This window comes from Rhea pennata, chromosome 31 (assembly GCF_028389875.1).
Source record: "Rhea pennata isolate bPtePen1 chromosome 31, bPtePen1.pri, whole genome shotgun sequence".
In the NCBI taxonomy this organism is placed as follows: domain Eukaryota; kingdom Metazoa; phylum Chordata; class Aves; order Rheiformes; family Rheidae; genus Rhea; species Rhea pennata.
The window spans coordinates 2,063,771-2,084,140 of NC_084693.1; the positions used below are offsets into that span (position 1 = coordinate 2,063,771).

General features: G+C 44.9%; 1 protein-coding gene across 3 annotated transcripts in view; it reads left to right on the plus strand.

Annotated features, from left to right (window-relative positions):
• The first annotated feature begins 13,720 nt into the window (after positions 1-13,720).
• The window catches only part of VPS45 (vacuolar protein sorting 45 homolog), a 29,222-nt gene continuing 22,572 nt past the window's right edge, over positions 13,721-20,370 (plus strand). For 2 of the 3 annotated variants that reach the window (XM_062597696.1, XM_062597698.1), the window contains exons 1-9: positions 14,305-14,444; positions 14,546-14,680; positions 14,776-14,836; positions 16,141-16,220; positions 16,702-16,770; positions 17,077-17,214; positions 17,619-17,729; positions 19,083-19,217; positions 19,611-19,724. In XM_062597696.1, the coding sequence (XP_062453680.1) occupies positions 14,352-14,444; positions 14,546-14,680; positions 14,776-14,836; positions 16,141-16,220; positions 16,702-16,770; positions 17,077-17,214; positions 17,619-17,729; positions 19,083-19,217; positions 19,611-19,724 (936 nt within the window). In that variant the 5' untranslated portion in view covers positions 14,305-14,351. Of the gene's footprint in view, positions 13,808-14,304; positions 14,445-14,545; positions 14,681-14,775; positions 14,837-16,140; positions 16,221-16,701; positions 16,771-17,076; positions 17,215-17,618; positions 17,730-19,082; positions 19,218-19,610; positions 19,725-20,370 lie in introns of those variants that run through there. The other variant, XM_062597699.1, reaches the window with a different exon arrangement.

Sequence of the window (20,370 nt, forward strand, 5' to 3'; positions counted from 1 at the left end):
GCCTGGAGCAATCGTGACAGGTCAACAAGGCCGGCGCGGGGCTGAATAAAAATAAAATCTTGCCCCTTTTCTGCCAGTTCCCATTTCAACCTTTCCGTTCCCGCAGCTGGCGGCGACGGTTTTGTCGGCGAACTTGCCTCCGCGAGCGCCGCGCCGTCGCCCGGCGCCGCTCCTGCTGCCGCCGCGGCAGCCTGGGGACGGCACCAGCCTCCGCGGGCGCCAGCGCCGGCGTCGCTGCCTTCTCCCAAGCCGCTCTCGTGCTTAGGAGATGATCCGCGCAAGCAACCCGCGGATCCCTGCGGGCTTCGCTTCCCTCTGCAGAGGCCCCTCCAAAGGCCCCCGGCGGGTCTCGGCTGCTGAATCTGCTCGCGGGCTCCCTGGTCCCCCCCGTTTCTCCGTTCGCGGCCCCTAGGGAAGGGCTCGTGGTCGCCGCTGCCCCTGGCTGACACTTCCTCGGGCCACCACCAACTGCGTCCGAAGCGTTAGATGAAAAGCGCTCGCGCGGACGTAAGCCAGCCGCGCGGCTCGGCTCCCGCGGGAAGCCGCTGCGGGCAGGTCGGGGGCCGACGGAGATCCTGGGGAGACCGGGAGATCCCGGTCTTGCTGCCCCGGGCAAGCGACGGTCCGGTCTCCTCCGGAGCTCGGCGACGTCGTGATCCCGTCGCTGCCGCTCGGGGCCTCCGGCGGAGCGGCCTCGTCCAGCGGGCGCCGCGGTTCCCGGCAGCGCGCGCGCGCGCGCGCGCGCTCGGACAGGCTGAACTTGCAAGTGCAACGTGGTTCTTAAAACGCATCTCGGCGCCTTGGTGGAAAATTGGTGGGGGAAAAAGAAAAAAAAAAAGGCGAGGGAGCGAGGGAAAGGGCTTTTGGGGGGGCAAAACCAAGCAGCGGGGAAGGGCGCGGGAGCGAGCCCCTCGGCGGAGGGGCCGCGGCGGTGTTGGCGGCGGTAACGCAGCTGCTCTGCAGCTGGCGGATTTGCCCGCGTCCGGCAGCGCCGAGGTGGCGGGACTCACCGCCGCGGGCAGCGCGAGAGGCGGCAGGGCGAGCCGAGCCGCGACGTTTCCTGCGGCCCTGGCGCGGTTCGGATGGTGCCATCAGTCAGCCCGGGGCCAAATCCCGGCGCCGCGCAAGCAGGGACGGCTCTGCCGAGCTACGCGGAGTTTCAGCCGCCTACGGCAGCTCCGAGCTGGCCCCTCCGGAGTTGGTTTCTGGATTTGATGTGATTTTTTTTCTTTTTTTGCATTCAGATGAAAGCTTTCTCAGAACTTCCTAGCTGGAAATCTCGCGGCTCCTGTGCAAGTCGCTCTTCAGATGCCAGGCAAATAATAGTGCTCTGCACTTCTAAAGAATATTTCATCTGAGGATTTCGGAGGACTTCACGTATGGTAATGCATTAACCCTTCCTGCAGTCCCTGGTTTTATTCCGTCCTCTCCGCCAACGCAAGAGGCAGCCCCCAGTTTGGAGAGGTTATTGGACTCACCTGAGTGTCCGTGCAGGCTGGGAAGGGAGAGCAGGATTCCCGATATCCAGCCCTAATTGGCAAGAGGGGAAGGTGACGATCCTGATTTTTCCAAGTCCGGGCAGCCTGACGCCAAGCACCTCTCCGGAGCCGCAGGGTCTGAGCATCGCCACGTGTTTAACCTTCGGGGCCGTGGGCAGAACAGCAGGGAGCAGGCGAGAGGAGATGGGAACTGCGGGTGATCCGGGGGTGCAGAGCAGTTAAGGCCGCCCTGGAGCATCGGATTTGGAGCACTGAAATGTTTGGGTTTGGGCTTGGAGGCGCTTTGAGGCAGGCGAGGCGGCTGGCGGAGAGGAAGCAGGGCAAAGCGTCCTGAAAAGGAGAGTACCGGCTTCAGAAGAGGAGGGAGGGGGCACCGAACAGCTCGGCCGAAACGCTCGGTCTGCGACGAGAGCAGAACCTTCATCTGCTTGTTTTAGCCAGATCCGTGTCAGAAACTGAATGAGAGAGAACAAAACGTGCAAAAAATAGTAGGATGAGGCAGCATTGGCGAGAGTCAGACTCTGCCTATGGGGGAAACCCACGGCTGGGGCTGCCGGCGCCGGCACGCGCCCGGGTATCCCCATTTCTTGGGAAAGCCCCGAAGGAGAAGCAGGTCTGAGATGATTGTGGGGCTGTTTGGAGACATTTGGCTCGCCCAGGAACTGTTGGGTTTAATTTTGCGGCAGCTGGGGTGGACAGTCTGGGTTTTAATGCCTCGGAAACTAAAAAGCATTGTAAAAGAAATTAAAAACTCGTAAAAGCCAACGCAGCACAGGGACTGCGAAAGCAGCCCTTAAAATGCACCTAGTCCTTAGGGCATCCGTGGCAGCCTGACGGCGCGACGGAGCAGCCCCGCCGCGGTACCTTGCACCGCAGATACGAAGGAGGATTAAAGCGCGGTCTTGACGGAGCGCAATGACTCGCAGGGATTTGTTAGGGGACATTAGGCTAAATCAGAGTGCCACAAAGAGGATAAGGGATTGGAGTGGAGGGGGATAAAGACAGGGACAGATGGCGAGCGCTGCCGAGACACCGGCGAGGTGAGGCAAGGCGCTTGCGAGCCCGGGACCGCTGGTGTCAGTGCTTGGTGCAGGAATCGTTTCACTAGCGAAGAGCAGCAGGACAAGGAAGCGCCGGGGTTTGACGCACGGGGTCTTTGCAGCTTACCCTGGACTTGACCAGTTCGCTCTGGCCCGATTTGTGACGAAGACTTTAAAAAGTCGTAGCTGGCAGGAAAGAGCTTGGGTTGTTGAAAGAGCTTTTCTTGCCTTAAAACTCACTTGACTTTTTCCAAAAAGCTTATGGAGTGGCCAATTAGCTCAACGTAACCGACCTCCATACACATGCAGTTTCCCAAAGCCAGTTGATAAGGTTCTGCACCAAAAAAAGAGCCTTTGTTTGCTCGTTTGCTTTTCTCCCTGTCACTGTTAAAAGGGAAAAGCACAATAAGACTATGAAAAAAAAAATAACGAGGTGAAGTAAACCATTCCACATAATGAAACGTGCTGGTTTTCCAAGGCCAACAGGAAACCACAAGACTTACTGTATGCCAGCTCAATAGATGCAGAAATTGTTCCCAAGGCAGTTAAATGGGGTTATTTGTATTTTACTAATGAGAGATAATTGAGTAGGAGAGAAGACATGCATGCTCATGGTCTGATGACTTTTTTTACCCAGTTGAAAAAGCAGAGGGTTAAATGGCAGCTGACATGCAAAGCTAATAGGAAAACAAGCTAATTTTTGGCTTCACAGGCCTGAAAATCTTTTAAAAAAAAAAAAAGGAATCTCATCCAAATCTTATTTCATCTGACGAATGCCTTTTTTTTTTTTTTTTTTTTTTTTAATGTAGCACTTTTCCTCAAGAGACCTGAATGCTCTGGCAGAAGATGTCCCAGGCATTAGCATCATTTTACAGTGAAGGAACGGAGGCACAGAAAGGGTTGTGATTTTCCCAAGTCACCAGAAATCAGATGCGGAGCCAGGACTAGTATCCTGGTCTCCTGCACACTGTAAACTACATCGTCTTTCTTGCACGCAGGAAAGAGCGAGATAAAGAAAATTACTTCACATGAATGAAACCCAGAGGAAGGAAAATATCACAAGCCACACAGGCACAATTGTTTCCAAGTGACTGCTCTGTTTTTCAAAGTTTGCATGAATTTCAGCTCCATTCTGCTGGCAGAAGATAGGTTTGCTGGTCATCTGTTTTTTCCCTCTCCTGTAATTCATGTTATTACCCTTTTACTGACATGATAGGAATGTCATTTTGTGGCTGAATTGAAGATATTAATTTCTAGGAGCAACTGCTTAGTGCTTTGGCTATTTCCAGAGCTGTGTTCACTCATGCCACGGTCCATGGTGTCCGAGCAGCAGTGCCACGAGCCACGTGGATGGGGAGAAACGGGGCCCAGGGCAACACTCAGGGCACTTCTTCAGTTAGAAGGCTGCTGCTTTTAAGAAGTATTCAGTGCTTTAAAGGGATCTTTGGTCTGATGTGGTATTTTCACTGCATGCAGAAACGTTTCCATTTCCTCAGTAAGGCACAGGGCCATGGCAGAAAGGTGCAAGCTGTCTGAGACTGCTGAACAAGCGTGGCCCTTTCGCACCAGGACCTCCGCTGGTGCCCATCGCTGCTTTGCGCACGACGCAGTAACTGGATGCGCAGGATTATCTTCTCTTCGGACCCGATACCTGATCGTGTGGCTTTCTGCAGCTCTGTCCTCTCCCGGCAGCAGGCAGAGAAGCTTTGCAACGGGAGTATCATATACGTTGGCTAACCAGTTCATCAGGCACAAACGATATTAGCGGAGAGCAGACGCCGACGTCAGAGCGGCCGAGACATCTGGCTCAACTGGGCGCCCCACAATCTTTGTACTAGAGGTGCGTCTGGCTTGCAGCTGGTACCAAGAACACATAAAAAAGTTATTCCACGATGCTGTTTTCAGCAAGAGGGTTCACTATCCTCATTGAGGCCGTCTACATTCCCACCTGTGTCTCTGGGAATTCATAGATCTGCTTGCGTTCAGTCAGTTCACTCTGAGCAGTTATGCATGAGTGTCACAAACACAGGTATGGCTGGAACCGTGGTTTTTATTTTAAAGTAAGGGAAAAAAAATGATAAAAACACAGACTGACGCAACAATGTTACTCGTCTGACACACTAGTTCGAGAGATGGGTCAAATATAAAACAGCCACTTGGAACAGAGGTCAGGCGAAGCGTGAGTTTGTGGAATTTCTCTGAACAGGCAGACGTACTCTCCTGTCAATCCCCAGTCCTTGCTGTTCCAGTGTATCCAGAAAGGCTCCGCTCTGATCAGCTGCACAGAAGACTCTTCTTGCCATAGATGGCACAACTAATCAAATTTGGCAAAAGAACCAACATTGTCTGCTATAGCAGAGATGGTGGAAACTGATTTCCTACGTAAGAATGAAGCAGAGCTATTTTAAAGATAAGAGGCAATAGTATGTGAGTCAAAGGTTGTAGAGAGAAGAATTTTCTGGTTTGTGGTAGCCCATGATGTCCCTGAAAACACACGCTGCCTTTGCCTACTTTCTCTTTGAAATGAGAAAAAAAAAGATCTATTTCTTTTAAAATAATCAAGATAAAATTTGATCTCTTAAAATAGACATCACCATAATCCTGGGACAATCCCATTGACTGAACTGAGGTACAAAAATCTGCCCCGAATCTGTAATTGTGCTGTTTAAATAGTAATTGGACTAGAATTATTATTAGTAAGATTAAATAGATTTTTATTTGTATAAATATATATATTTGAATATATTCTTACATAAGACTGAAATTTGAAACAATGTCAAACATTATGTTGTCCAGCAACAAGTCACGTTGACATTAAATTGCTCTTCCACCATCCAAAGTCATCCTATGGGAAAGGAAAATCATAAGATTTCCTCAAAATATGAAACAGTTGCTTTAAATATCTTTTCTGAAAATAATGCATAAACTTCTGACAAAGCCAGATGGGCATCTTCACTCTCAATAATTAATAAAATAATATTTGGAATTATTTTTACCCTAGATTATTTCATTTCTATTAGCTACAGAAAGTTTTATCGTGTTCATTGTTTGTTAATTTGTAAAAGCAGTAGATTGTTATAGATCAGTTCCAGTGAGTGAAACATGCCTGATTTCTGTGCAGATGAAACGAGAGCAAGAGTGAAACTTATTATGGCAACTAGGGAGTATTTCATTATATTGGCATCATAATGGTAATGTCACCTTCATCGCACACTGACCTTTTGCAGGTAGATAAAAGCCACAGTATAAAAATAATTACGGGAATCAAGGAGTCTGAACTTTCTGTCTAAAAAATCTAGAGCAAGGAGGACCGTTCTGTTCAACAGGCTTGCCATGACAGCAAGTTCAGGACTACGTCCTAATATCACACCCTTCAGTTTCTGGAAACTGCAGTTCTGATCTTAGTGGAGGTAGCCAAGCAGTAAATATATTATGATTTTATTGCAGTTCCCTTTTGTCCACAGTTACTAGTGTACCGCACCCTTTGGTACAAATGTAACTGCTCCGCAGAGTTTCAGGGCTGATTTGGAGGTGAACAGCATGGCATATTAGCAAAGCTGAGAGGTGGAAGGGGAAAAGGGAAGCACATGAGAAATGTGTGGCATCTGACCACAATTTTCTGGATTCATATGAAGCCACAGTATTTGAATTACCAGGTTAGTGACTCTTAAACCATCCGGCAAAGTTTAGCAGAAAAACGAATAAACTACACAAGATAAAATCTGCACAAAGAGATCTACTTTATCTTTCGAAATAAACTGCAAAATCTTTTTCCCAAAGCTTTATGTAGCTATCACTAACCTGTCTCTAATCTATATTCAGTATTATTGTTTGCAAGGATCCAACAAGTTGCTAGGATCCATTCACTATCCTTATTATTTTGTGTATTAGTATTACCATGTATTAGTATTACTGGAACTTGTAGGAGCTGGGTGCCACCCCAGCTGCTAGGCTCTGCACAAAAACAGAACAAAAAGACAGTCCCTGACTCACCGGTATTTTAAAGACACATTAAAAATGCAGCCCCTTAATTGGCAAGTTTATAACCAAGCTGAAGGACCAGAGGACAATTTACAACCGATTATGTAACTTTCTGTCATTGAATGGCTTGTAAATATTAGGCTTTATCTTCAGACATGCCCGATTCTACCTAAATTTGACTAAAAATAAGTCCCCTGATGTCTCAACATGGACATTCAGAATTATAAAGGAGATGTGATGTTATAGTTCTTGAAACAATAACAGGTTTCAACATCAAAAAAAAAAAGAGCTTAGGATATTTTTGTGTCCATCTTGCAAATTTAATGTGAAAATAATTTACAGTCTACATACACTTTATTTTTTTAAAAAAAAATCGATCACTTTCATACAAATTTTTAATATGCTTTCATACTCTGTATCATATATTACCTTGAGCTTTCTTCACCTGTCTGAGTTGCAACAGTCCTGAAATGAAAGAATAACACCCCCCAGCAACTACATGAATTTGGATTTTTTTTAAGAGTAAAATATTAATGTTAAGATAACAAAATAACTCTTGCATTATACTTTTGATCTGTAATTCATTTAGTCAAATCTATCACTACAGGAAAAATGGCTAATGCACAAAAAACATTTGTATGCCTTTAAGGACAATTACAAAGACGAATTTAAAGAGGAGACAACACACTGGGCTTATTTAGTTGAAAAAATCATCGCTGACATCACTACAAAAACATTTCCAGAAACAGAACAAATGATTAAATTGTAAGTACTTTCCAGACACCAAATCATTTAAAATCTAAATAAGGCCAGAAAACAACAGAATGCAATTAAATACCATTTTTTCCTTAGTTCACAATTCTTATGCATATCAATTACTTTTTGCCAAGTGAGTAGCCCCACTTACTCCTTAAGCGAGGTGTTAGTCAGTTTGAACACGAAAAGATAATAAATGTGTAGCTTACAAGGTGAAGAAATGGGGAGTTACTTAATTGGAAGTGAAAGATAGGATTTACCCATTTGAAATTCTTCTAAAAATAGTGATCTGACAGTTAGGGTCCATTGGCTCAGTTACGTTTAGCCCCTTTTTAGCTCTGTCACTCTAGGAATAGCATCTAATCCCATCTGCTATTCTTACTGTGATTAACAGGACCAAAGAGTGTTCTGTGTTCTTGAACATCAGTGAACCAGAGTTGATATTCTTTAAAAGGGGCATTACCTAATTTTCAGTAAAAATAGGTAACACTTCTGTACTCTGAACCTTGAAGTACACTTTGATTTTCAAGTACTCCTGTCCAGATTAGCAACAGCATATAGATAGCTATGGAAGTCTGTAACAGAGGATTTGCAGTCAGGAACATGCTTCACCCCTATACAGGGCAATCTGATCACTCAGGTTTGAAGTCAGCCTTGCTGGTGACCATAGGACTTTGACAGGAACTGGAAAGAAAAATTCTCTGCAGTTTTGGAAGGAAGGAGCAGAGGAAATAAGGGTGGAAGAGCAGGGACCATAAGAAAAGAGGTGCAAGGATAAACAAAGCTTTCAAAATAAGTGATGTGCAAAAATGTATGAATGAGTACTACGGGGTGAGGGGGGAAGGCTTTAATGTCATCTTTAGGTTTCCCAAGAGAAAGGTAATCCATTTCAGTTTTTTTCTTAGGGTTGAAATGGATGAGGAACAGTAGGTTGTCCAAGACAAGGAAGTTCCTGTATACTAAATACTGACCATGGGGGAAAGAAAAAGGAGTGCTACACTCCCATGTCTCTTTCGCAGGCTGGATTTAGCTCTTCCATGCCAGCACACTGTGGGCCAAAATTACAGTTTTTCTCCTGAGCTCGCCCAGGCCAGAACTGCACTGTACCCCAGACTGTACCCTCAGGAGCCTCCTGCCTACTGCAGGAGCCTCGGCTCAAGTCCTCCAGCCTGCTGCAGTCCATGTGCTAGGATCATTTTCCCACAGGAAGAGAAATAAGATCTCCGGACTTTCAAGACCAGATTCTTATTTCCCGGTCTCTCTCTTTCTGGCAAGATACATAAAGATTTATCTGTGTGACCTTCAGGTGTTAAAGGCAGCTAGAATGTTTTATCCATCCCCCTTCCCCTCAACAAAAATTACTCCATACAGAAACTGAGGTCTGCAGTTGACTCTAAGATCCTTCACGAGTTACGAAAGGGAACAACCACATAATGCAGACGAATCTGGTGACTCAAGTATCACAGCTATGCGCAGAAGAGTCCAAGACGTATTAATATTACTCAAACATTTTCCACCAGGCTGCCAAGTAGGTCTCTTCATTACAGTTACATCTTGCAACTGACCCCATTTGTCACTCCTTTATACTGATTTTCATTGCAACTGGTGAAAAGCAGCTTGAATGATATGCCCTGGGTGGCACAGAAAACAAGGATCTATCTTTGGAAGCAGCATGACACAGACATCACTTGCTCATGCCACTGGTTTTAAATCCCCTTGCAAATTCTGTGCCACAAGATGCTGAGGAAGAGCTCTGAGTCACTGAACACATCATATCCCCAGACAACTTCACCTATTTTGGGGCACTGCTGCATGTCAGTAACATCCCTCCAAGTATGAAAGCTACAGCCAAAACAATCTGCTTAATTCTGTACGGTCAATATTTTCCTAGCATAGGTGCCAAGAAAGAACAGCACTGGGGTGAATTTAGCAGTGAAGAATACACAAGAGCAGCCGTTACCTTTCCTCCGCTCTGCAGGCGCCCTCTGTCTGAGTGCTGCAGGAATTCAAATGCAATTAAAATCATTTTAAAATGCCACTGACCTTTCATAGTTTGCCCCCAAAGTTGCATTTTACTGTTAATTTGTTATCTAATCTAAGCTGCTACCAGTTTCTTGTTAAAATCCAGTTTTTAATTAAAATTGATAAATAATACTAAAGCGGAGTGTGAATGGTTTTTTAAAAGTGTTTCCTAAACTAAACAAATGAAAACAAGTATTTTACAGTTGAAACCTAGGTATTTTAAACAACAAAGGTGCATAAGCAGCCACCAGTTTCAGGAAACTTCCTTGAAATGCACTCAAAATTTCTGCTTAATTAACCGGCAAAGGATCACCTAAGCACCTCTGAAAGACTTAGTTTTTCTCTTAACGATTCATCTAACCTGTTCAGTTAAAAACAGAACTCTGCAAAGCGATGACGTACCATATTATCTCATGCTATTATTCTGAGAGGTGTTGGTAAAGCAAACATTTCCCATTGCTCACCTCGCATGTTTGGTCTGTTCCCTTAGTGTTTTCTTATCTGCTAATTTAAAAATAGAAGTACAATCATTGTAACATTTAGAATTTCCTGCAGTCTGTATGCTTGACATCCTAGTTTTAATTTCGAACTCAAAATACTTTTGTTATAATTGCTCTTAAACTATAACAATGCTGGTCAGACTCCTAATATTATGCAAATGTTTTCATTATAAATCAGTTATTATTATGATGGCTATAAAATAGATAGGAGGTATATCACTGTAGTATGTAACTGAGCAAATACATAACATTTTACACAGAAAGAGGAACGTGCTTTATAACTATTTTTAGCTGTCTTTCAGTTGCTAAAAATAACATACCTGGGCCATTCAGAAGCTCTGACTCTTCATACTAAACAAGAAATACAGTTCATTTTACAAGCAATCATAAGAAGCTAAGTATTTTTTACGAGGCTTAAAAAGTCAACTTTGGAATTCACACAAAATTCTTGCACTTCATGTATGCATCACTAGCAAGTGTTTCTCTAATGCAGGTGGAAGAGATAAGGCACCAGTTTATAATTTGTTTTCCTTCCCTCCATTTTGGGATACAGATTTTTTTTAACTCTTTCTGACACTTGTCCAATCTCTACAGACAAATGGCACAAACTCCAATCGTTTCTAAAATTAATGTCTCTAGGGCTTGCTTCCTTTGTTCTGACTATTTGTCATGTCACTGCAGCATTCAGCAAAACTGCATCTTCAAGAGGACATTTAATCTCATTAAAACCCTCTCCAAATTTTTCACAATACTAATATATTTACCCAGAAATTGGTGACATTTAAGTAGTTGGATATCTCGCCAGAAAGTCTCTCGATCTCACTTTGAAAACAAAACAAAATGCAAATAAATGTGTTAGTTGTCAGAAGGATTCTGGAGTACAAAGCTGATAAAGACGTCAATTCGTCACAATTTGTCACAGAACTTTAGCCACTAGAAATTGGAAAGATTTATTAATCATAGGTGAAATTCGCTCTGCCCTTCTAAACCACAAAGCGACATTAGTTTAGCTCAGCTGTATATCATTTTAACTCAATGTAAGACAATTCTTGTCCTTACTTTTTATACTCTTCTTTCCTCAATGCCCAATCTAGGAAGGAAAAGGAATAATACATTATTTTTGCTACCCAAACTAAAAGATGAAGCTCCATCTAGCAAATTCATAGTAAAAGGCACTATTATTTTCCAACCAGACGGGTTGGAGAGATGGGAACAAATTATTCCACAGATATCTTAATAGACTTTTCTTTCATTTCAGTGTGTTTGGCTATGAATGATATACGTGCCTAACTCTGCAAAATGTCGTATACTGATTTTAGTGGTGGTTATTGCAAAACTAGGGCCTAAGGCACATATCCTTTCCCATTTTCTACACAAATTCCCATTGTTTTAAATGGAAGCTGCAGGTATTCAACACTTCCTCAAATAAGAACAGTCACTAGGTGAGAATTTACATAATGTAAGTTACATTTAGATCACATCTAGCTCATCTGATTAGCAGTTAGTTTTATAAGTATGCATAATTCCTTTTTATTATTTTCCTAATATGTTGTTGTATAAAAAGATTTTTAGTAACAAATGTTTTTTGCTCTTCAATTCAGTTGCTAATTTAGCAAATGTTAATGACAGAATTTCCCATTGGGAAATGCTTAGGTGCATTTCAGATAATATACCTTTTGTTTTATATCGCAGCCTTGAGTTCTGAGGAAGAGAAAACAGAATGAAAACAGCATTGGGCATAAATATAGAAACATTAACAGTGAAGTTTCTGTACGCTAGAGAAACCAAAGGTGTTAAATTGATGTGTGCGATTATTCCAAGGGCAACTGCAAAAAAATGACTTCCAATTTAAATAAAAATGTAAAACATGTACCGCATTTTTTAGCTTCCTATTTTCTGTCCTCAAAGCATCAATTTCTTGGACCTAGTATAGAAGAAAACACATTATGTTTTGAACACTAAAATCAGTATCAACTTCATACATTCTGAACATCAACTTTTTAGGGCTGATTAAGCACATCTGCCTGATTTTAAAATACCTGTAACATTGTCCTTTAGTCTTCAGTTTGCATGTTGTTTTGAGTAACAGTAAGAAATTGATGCTCAACCAACAAAATATCATAAAGCTAATAAATATTCTACTAGCACTGGCTTGCACTACTCCTGCATCGTATTGTTTATGGCTTTCCGGATGCAAGGAAGAATACAAAAACATCAAATTATTCCAGAGGTAAGGGACATTTTGAGTTATAGCGAAAATATTGAAATTTAATACCAGATAGCAAAAATGACAGCAGCTAGATGATGTTTACTTATACATGTTATATATATTGTGGGGAGTCGGTGTTACCCTTATTAAATCATACTTGTAAACAAAATACAAACAAATTCAAGTGTGTTAATCTGCATGCTCGGACTAAAGGGAAGGATTTTAAGATTGTGGCCTTCTGCATTATTTTGGAGATATAGTTGGATTTTCTTCCACATCTAAGCCAAGTTTCTAGGAATAGTGGGTAGACACTTGGGAAAGCACTCTTTTACTATATTTGATAACAAGCAAAAAGATTACTTTCACTTTAGTCCTGCACGTTTAATGTTGCTTACAAACATGAGGCAGCTTTGGCAAAATAAAGTCTTGCCTAAATCTTCATGCGGTACTGCTTTAATATAGTTTTTTATAGCAACTATGTGTGTTTAAAAGCCAAACTTTTTCAGCTCACTTCATTGTAGGGACCTACTTTTTCCTCAGCACCTGGCCAAAATTGCCTTTTTTTTTTCTCTACAGTAAGGAAGATTTCTAAATTGCCTCCTATTCATTCACTAGAAGGGTATTGTGACTACTAAGGAGAGAAAATATTAGCTGTATTCAGCCTAATATAGCCAGGAAAAGTGTGACACAAGTCAACAACCCAGTTACGCTGCCACCGAAACTGTATGAACAAACTTCATGTCTCTGACCTTCACACATAAACTTCATTCTATAGCCTGCGTATCAATAACAGATTGTGAATGTCTCCAAGAATGCTTTTATAAGTATTACTTACAGACTGACTGCTGTCTAAGAAGGAACAGATTTCATGGACAAGTCTCTTTCTTTGATCTTTATTTTTCCTATAAAATACAAAAATTTTAAGCTATATCCATATTTCTGTAATGTATTTTGATGTATATTAAATGTAAATCAAGCAGAACAAAAGATGAACTGTAAGCGTGAAAGAGTTCCTTTGTGTCAGCTTTTATGAAAAGGTACTTACAAGATTTGCAAATAGCTTTCATTTTTCATCAACACCTGCTCACCATTTTCTGTATAAAACATGCACGTTATATGATTACATTTTTATGAACATAACAGCCCTTTTCCAAAATTGTCACACTCGGGAATGATTATAGCAGCAGAATAAATAGCTCAGGGACCCACTGCTTTAAAGGTTAGCAAAATATGTTATCAGCTCCCGTCACGCAACTTATGCCATGAAGGTCAGTCGCTGAAGAGCGGGGATGCGCAGGGGGATGCTGCCCCAGCCCGACCGCGCGGGGCTGCACAGCCGCAGACGCGACTCCAGCCTCCCCTCCGCTACCTTTGAGGAGCCATCGTAAAATATAGATTATTACAAACTGCTTTTGCTCGCGGAAGGAAGCGAGAAGCTGTTGCGCTGGCGTAGGGTGTAAACTTCAAAACCAGCCCAGAAGGGGAATAAACACGGGAACGGGGAAGGGCCGAGCCCCGCGATGCTGCGGCCCCCGTGCCTCGGCGCTTCCTCCGCGCCAGCTCTCAGGCTGGAAGAGGCCGAGAGCCTCGCAGGCAGGCGCGGGGCGCCCGGGGGTCCCCTCGGCGGTCGCTTGGGGGATTAGGTCAGCGGTAAGTTATTGGTGGGACAGAACTGGCCTGAACGGTGTTATTTAACATCCCCAGAAGAGATTTTAAAGCACCTGTTTAGCTTCCCCTCTGCTGCAAACCGCGACTGGCGGCGAGGACGCCGAGAGGCTGCGGACCTACCTTGCTTTTCAAGTAAGGGCATCGCGGAAAGGGGCCCTGGAAGAGAGGCTGGATTAGTCCCACCTCGCCCTGGCCCTCCAAGGAGGCCTCAGCCCCACCACAACCACAACCACAACCCCCACAACCACAACCCCCACAACCACAACCCCCACAACCACAACCCCCACAACCACAACCATAACCACAACCAACCCCCTGCTGCCAGCCCGACCGCCCCCACCCACGCCCCCCGGGGGGCTCCGCCATGGGGCCGGGGCCGGAGCAGCCCCGGGGAGGGGTCGGCAGGGCCCCGCGGCGGTGCCGCCCCCCGCGCACCCGGGCCGCGGCGGCCGTTACCACGGCGGGTGTGGAGGGGGGGGGGGGGAGCCGCTGCCCTCCGGCCCGGCCGCGGCCCGCCGCCGCGCGGCACGCCGGGAGTTGTAGTCCGGCGGCGGCGCGTCCCCCGGCGCTGCCCGGCGGCGCCCGGCAGCTCGCGGACTACAAGTCCCAGGGAGGCGGCGGGCGCTGGGCCGCGAGGGTGGCTGAGGCGAGCGGCGGCGAGCCGAGGCGAGCCGAGATGAACGCGGTGCTCGCCGTGAAGCAGTACGTGTCCAAGATGATCGAGGACAGCGGGCCGGGCATGAAGGTCCTCCTCATGGACCGGGAGACGGTGAGCGGCGGCGGGGCCGGGGAGCGGCGGCGGCGGGGCCGGGCCGGGCCGGGCCGGGCGGGTCTCCCCCGCTGTAACGCGGCCTCCCGTGCGCGCTGCAGACCGGCGCCGTGAGCATGGTGTACACGCAGTCGGAGATCCTGCAGAGGGAGGTCTACCTCTTCGAGCGCATCGACTCCTTCAACAGGGAGGCCATGAAGCACTTGAAAGCCATCTGCTTCCTGCGGCCCACCAAGGTAACGCGGCCGCGGCGGCGCGGCCGGCCCCGGGGCGCGGGCCCGAGCGCGGGCCGCGCAGTCACTCTGCCCTGCCTGCTTCTGCTTCCGTGCAGGAGAACGTGGAGCACCTCATCCAGGAGCTGCGCCGGCCCAAGTACAGCAGCTATTTTATTTGTAAGTCTGTTCCATTTTGCCCAGTCAGTTACACTGTCCTGTCCCGTCAGGGGCCGATTTGGTGACGAGCGGAAAATACTGCTGTGAGACGTTTGCTGAAATGTTTTTGAAGCTGATCAGGAGGTTATGTCAGTTCTGTTATAATACACTCAAGTCTGATTTAAGCAATGTGGAAAACGCACAAATTCTAGTTTTTATGTTACTTAGCTCACCAGTCAGATCCTTCTAGCAAAGCGCTTTATCTTCTGTGTATATAGAAGTTAAAATAATTAAACTAAAAGAACTTTCTTTACACCATAACTATATATTAAGCTGATACAGGTTGTTCCAGAAAATTTCTGGGATTTTAAAGCATCATGTTACTTCATAAGCATGAAGGAAAGCTAATGCTGGGGGCAAAGCGCCTTCTATTAGAAGGAAAACTGAGATGCACAGGATGAGAGACCAGCCCAAATCTTGAAGTAATTAACACTGGAGACAGTATTAGAATAGTCTTCACATCCCAGTATTGGACTAAACCTGCTGCACAGCATCTTTTAATATGTGGCATAACAGGCAGGTGTTTTTCATGTGCCATGTTCATGCCACAGAATATTATGCAGTTTTGGAAATTAAGCAGAATAGCTATAGCTAGTTTTGTGTTCAAGTCTGGCCCTCTAGGAAAGGCACCACGCATGCTCCCATTCTGTTAGATTCTGGCAAATGAACCTAAGTGGCCTCTAGATGTCATTGTGGATCTGCAGGAATGCTGTGCAGGAGGAGCAAAGCTGCCCTCTTGGGAGCGAGGGGATACAGGTTTGGGAAGGGTGGTGGTGACCTAATGTAAATAAACACAGCAGTGCCTGCGAGCTTCAGCAGAGATGTAGGTGCCACTGTGCTAAGCAATTTAATACCATCTTTTACCTTTGTAAATCTACTGAGTGCAGTAGTATTGTGATGGTATTGCCTAACTGGGCACATGTCAGGTCAGGGAGAGGGTAAGAGAACTCTCTCCTTGCTGGTACTGCTGGGTCCTACTGCATGTGGAATCCATGGTCTCCATCGCACGCATTGATCCTGTGCTGCAGTCATATACTAGATATGAGCACCAGAGGCAGCAAGTTGGAGCGGGAATTAGTTCTGAGTAGCAGTATAAAGTAGCAATCAGATTATAATGCCTGCATAATTATTGCAGATGTAAAGTCAAACAATCCCTGTTGCAATATGCTCCTGTTCCAGCAGAAAATCTGGTCATCTTGTTCTGTGATTTTCTTGTTACATGTTACTCTGAGGCTGACTATTCTTTCACTGTTGTTTTCTTTCAGATTTCAGTAATGTGATCAGTAAGAGTGATGTCAAGTCATTAGCTGAGGCTGATGAACAGGAAGTTGTGGCAGAAGTTCAGGTGAATTTTGAATGCAGATCTCCTCGTCTGAAAGCAGCAGCAAAGCGAATGTACAAGTTAACTAATTCAGGTGTGGCTATGAGAGGCCTGCCTGGAATTCTCGAACAATGTGCAGAAACACTGTGCAACAGTCTAGGAGTGGAAGCAAAGAGGACTGTACCCTTGCCCTCTGGTTGCCGGAGCTTCTGCTGGTATTGTTAGCGTCTGTGTTTCAGCAAGGCTGCTGCTTTTCGTCTGTGGTATTGACAAAGAGCTACATATGCAAAAAATAAACACAGCGGAAATTGGCAGTGGAGTTGTCAGCAGAAGCATAGGGATTTGCGAGGCTAGGCATGGAGGAAGGAGGAATGATCAGATTCAGTGGCTCTGTGCATTGCTTAGGATTTTAGCGTTAATGTTGCTGATGTTGGAACGCTTACTCTTGTAGGCTGAATAAGGGTTGGCAAGACACTTAACTGTATTTGCTTTCGCTTGTTGGCAGGAGTTCTATGGAGATTACATTGCAGTGAATCCACACGTTTTTTCTCTCAACCTCTTGGGCTGCTGCCAGGTATGAAAAAAAGCTAATGCTCCTCCAGGGCCTTGTTTTATAGTTAATAGAGAGACCAGTAGCCATAACAAACTGGACACTGCGTTGGGTTGCCCACAGGCAGATTGCTGTTTACAGTCCATAAGGTGGTGGCTGATCCTTAAAAAGACTTGGCAAGGAGAGGTGCATTGGGGAATCCGGATTGTGGCCTTTGGTGTACCTGCTCCTTCAGTCAACCTACGATCTGCCTATAAAGAAACAAGACTTTTATCTAAGAGAGAGTTCAGGGATGGTGTATCCATATTAGATGCACTCTTTCCGTTTTAGGGTCGCAACTGGGATCCGGCCCAGCTGTCCAGAACAACTCAAGGGCTGACTGCTCTGCTTTTGTCTCTGAAGAAATGCCCCATGATTCGGTACCAGCTCTCCTCTGAGCCAGCAAAGAGGCTTGCTGAATGCGTGAAGGTATGGTAAGACCTTATTGTGATGTGAAATGAGTTCGACAGTGTACTTAAATTGTGTTTAATCTTTTTAAACATTGCTGCGTTTGAGAGAAATATCCTTCTTCAGAGGTCTGCCATTGATTGATTACATGGCTTTAGGCAGGTCACATCCCTTGTCTTTGCCTGCTCCCAACCTGTAAAAGAGATCAAGACCCTTATTTCTTGGGATTATCAGAAATGTCATTAGATTTCCTGATGCCTTTTGAGAGTAGGTATTATTTCTTCATTAGCAAAGTAGACCAAGATAGCAGCACAACTTATTTTTTCACCAGCTCTTTACTTCTTGTTCACCTGAATCCCAACTAAAACAAAACTTTTTCCAGGTGTACGTAAGATCAAGTGGTTTTTTTTCCCTTTCCTCAACAGCAAGTAATCACTAAAGAGTATGAGCTGTTTGACTTCCGGCGCACTGAGGTTCCTCCTTTACTTCTTATTCTGGACCGATCTGATGATGCTATTACCCCACTGCTGAACCAGGTGAATCATCTCACAATTGTGCAAGGGGCTGGAGACAGGAATGCGGTTCTGGCAGTGCACAGAGCCATGTGACAGTAGGAACAATTTGGAGTTCACCACCTGGCAGGGCATGTTTATGTTTTAAAGGTAAAAAGTAACCCCCTCCTTTCTTTTGTTTTTTAAATCCCTCTCTGATCTGTGGCCTGATTTTCAGACTGTTGAGGATGGATTGTTCTGGCTTCAGTGGAAGATGTAGCCAGCGTTCTGGAAAATCGGGCTACTTACACTTCTGTAAAATATACTTAACATTTAGAGTCCTTGTGTCTTGGCAGTGTCTTTTTCCAGAGTTTATTTGTAAAGGCTGTTTGGCAGCACATTTACACATTTATTGAGTGACCTTGCACTCATCTATTTCTCTCTCTCTGTTATTGATGGGTGGAAGTATTTACAATGTAGATGTTGGGATGTTTTTCTTTGCTGCATTGTAGCTGTATTGCAGATTCTGGCATCAAACAGTGTTATTTGTCTTCTTTCATTTCTGTGGGGATGCTCAGACACAAGTCAGTCTGGTGATTAGGTAATGGCTGGAATTGCGGCTGGGCTACCTCAGAACGGCAGCCAGGGCTTCTGTAATGCTGGTGACGTAGTAGCTAGTGCTGGTACTTGTATGTTAGAGTGATCTGACAGTCAGAAGCCCACACCAGCTCAGGCTTGGTGTGTAGAGTTGAGGACTGCACTCAGCACAGGGCACTGAAAACATTATCTGCTACATAGAGATTTCCTACCCAGAAAGGAGATTCATATGAACACAAATGGAGTGTCAGGCATGTCAGCACTCTGATCAGCTTTCACTTTTCTCTGTAGATTAATATTAGTCTTCCCAGGATAAATATAGTAACTCCCTGATGTGCAGAAACCCTCCTACCGCTGCATGAGAAGCACAGGAGCACGTCAGAAATGATACAGTTTGTAACTGTGGAACCTCTGCTGCCAAAAATACATGTCACTTCATGGGCAGAGGAGGGGCAGATAATGTGGCAAATGGAACTGTTTGAACAGGAATATTAATCCCCATTACTTTACTTTTAGAGAGTCTTTTGAATGTAAGTAAGCGTTCTGGAATCAGGATGGTTTTCCTGTGTGTTTGTACAGCACTCCTCAGAATGGGATGCCCATCTGATTATACACGGATGAAGTAATACTTATTATAACATTCTGGCAAAGGTTGAGGGACATGCTTAGAATCTGCTGTGTGTTGCTAGAGGAGCGTAGACAGATTTTGTCTGAGTCAACCTGAAATCCATTATTATTTCAGTGTTGTTTGTTCTATTACTGAAATCATCATCTCCCTTTTTCTTTCATCATCCTTGTTAGTGGACGTACCAGGCTATGGTTCATGAACTGCTGGGGATTAACAACAACCGTATTGACCTCTCTCGGGTACCCGGGATAAGCAAGGATCTCCGAGAAGTGGTTCTGTCTGCCGAGAATGACGAGTTCTACGCCAACGTAGGTGTCTGTGTTCTGTTGTAGGAATCTTCCTGAGTAGCTGAATTGGGGGATCCAGTTCCATTCTTGGTTCTGCCATGGAACTGAATGACTGAGAAAGGATCTTTCCAAGATTTGGAGCATCAGAGTGATGCTGTACTGTATAGCTTATGCAGGTGATGAAAAACAGTATAACTCAAACAGCATCTGAGGTGGATTAATGTGTCCTTTTTATAGTTTTAAATAAATCCAGGAGTAATCGCAGAGTTGCTTGTTCAAGCCAGGGGGCTCTCAGGCAAATGATATGCAATGGAACTTCAGTGTTTTGGGCACAGAGAGTACGACTTTGTTTCCAGTTACGTCAAGACTCATAGTGGAGTGCTTTCTCTTAGATCCTTGTTTTGTTCCGTGCAGAATATGTACCTGAACTTTGCAGAGATTGGCAGTAACATCAAAAATCTTATGGAGGATTTCCAGAGAAGGAAACCTAAGGAGCAGCAGAAACTGGAATCCATAGCAGATATGAAGGTACAGAGAATGTATGCATAACTGACTGGACTTCTGAAAGCTCGTCCATCGCAGTATAGCTGCTCCTGTCTGTACATTAGCAGTCTGTGGTACAGGTACTAACAGCTGCGACCTCTTTGTGGAGCAAGAACCTGCTTTTTGCATTGTACTCACTCATACGGTTTAGGGGAGAGAGACCTTCTTTACTGAAGACTACACCCTTTGATAGGCCATTCTGCATTGCTGCAGAGTAGTCTGCAAGCCTGCTTGTTCTCACTGCTCTCTGAGCTGCTGCTTAGAGCTTGCTGGAATCCAGAACACTATAATTGAATCAGTAAGCTCTAGTTTAAGCACTTAGCTTAACCCAATATGACTGCACTGACTCTGCATCTGAGCTGGGTCACTTGGCAGCAGCTCAGAGCACAGGCTGTTAACTCAGTCTGTGCTCAAGATCTAAAGAATCATGGCAACATTTGTGTGCAGGCTTCCTGTTTCCTTTTATTTTAAGAGTAAATAAAAATTACATCCCTTCCAAAAATCTCCTTATAACTGGATAATCCTGTGGGCTTCTGGGACAGATGTAGCTGATCAATAGGCTTTCACTGATGCAGGTTGTTGGATGTGTGCAAATTAGTGATAAATTGTATAAGCTGTCTCTTACTGTCTC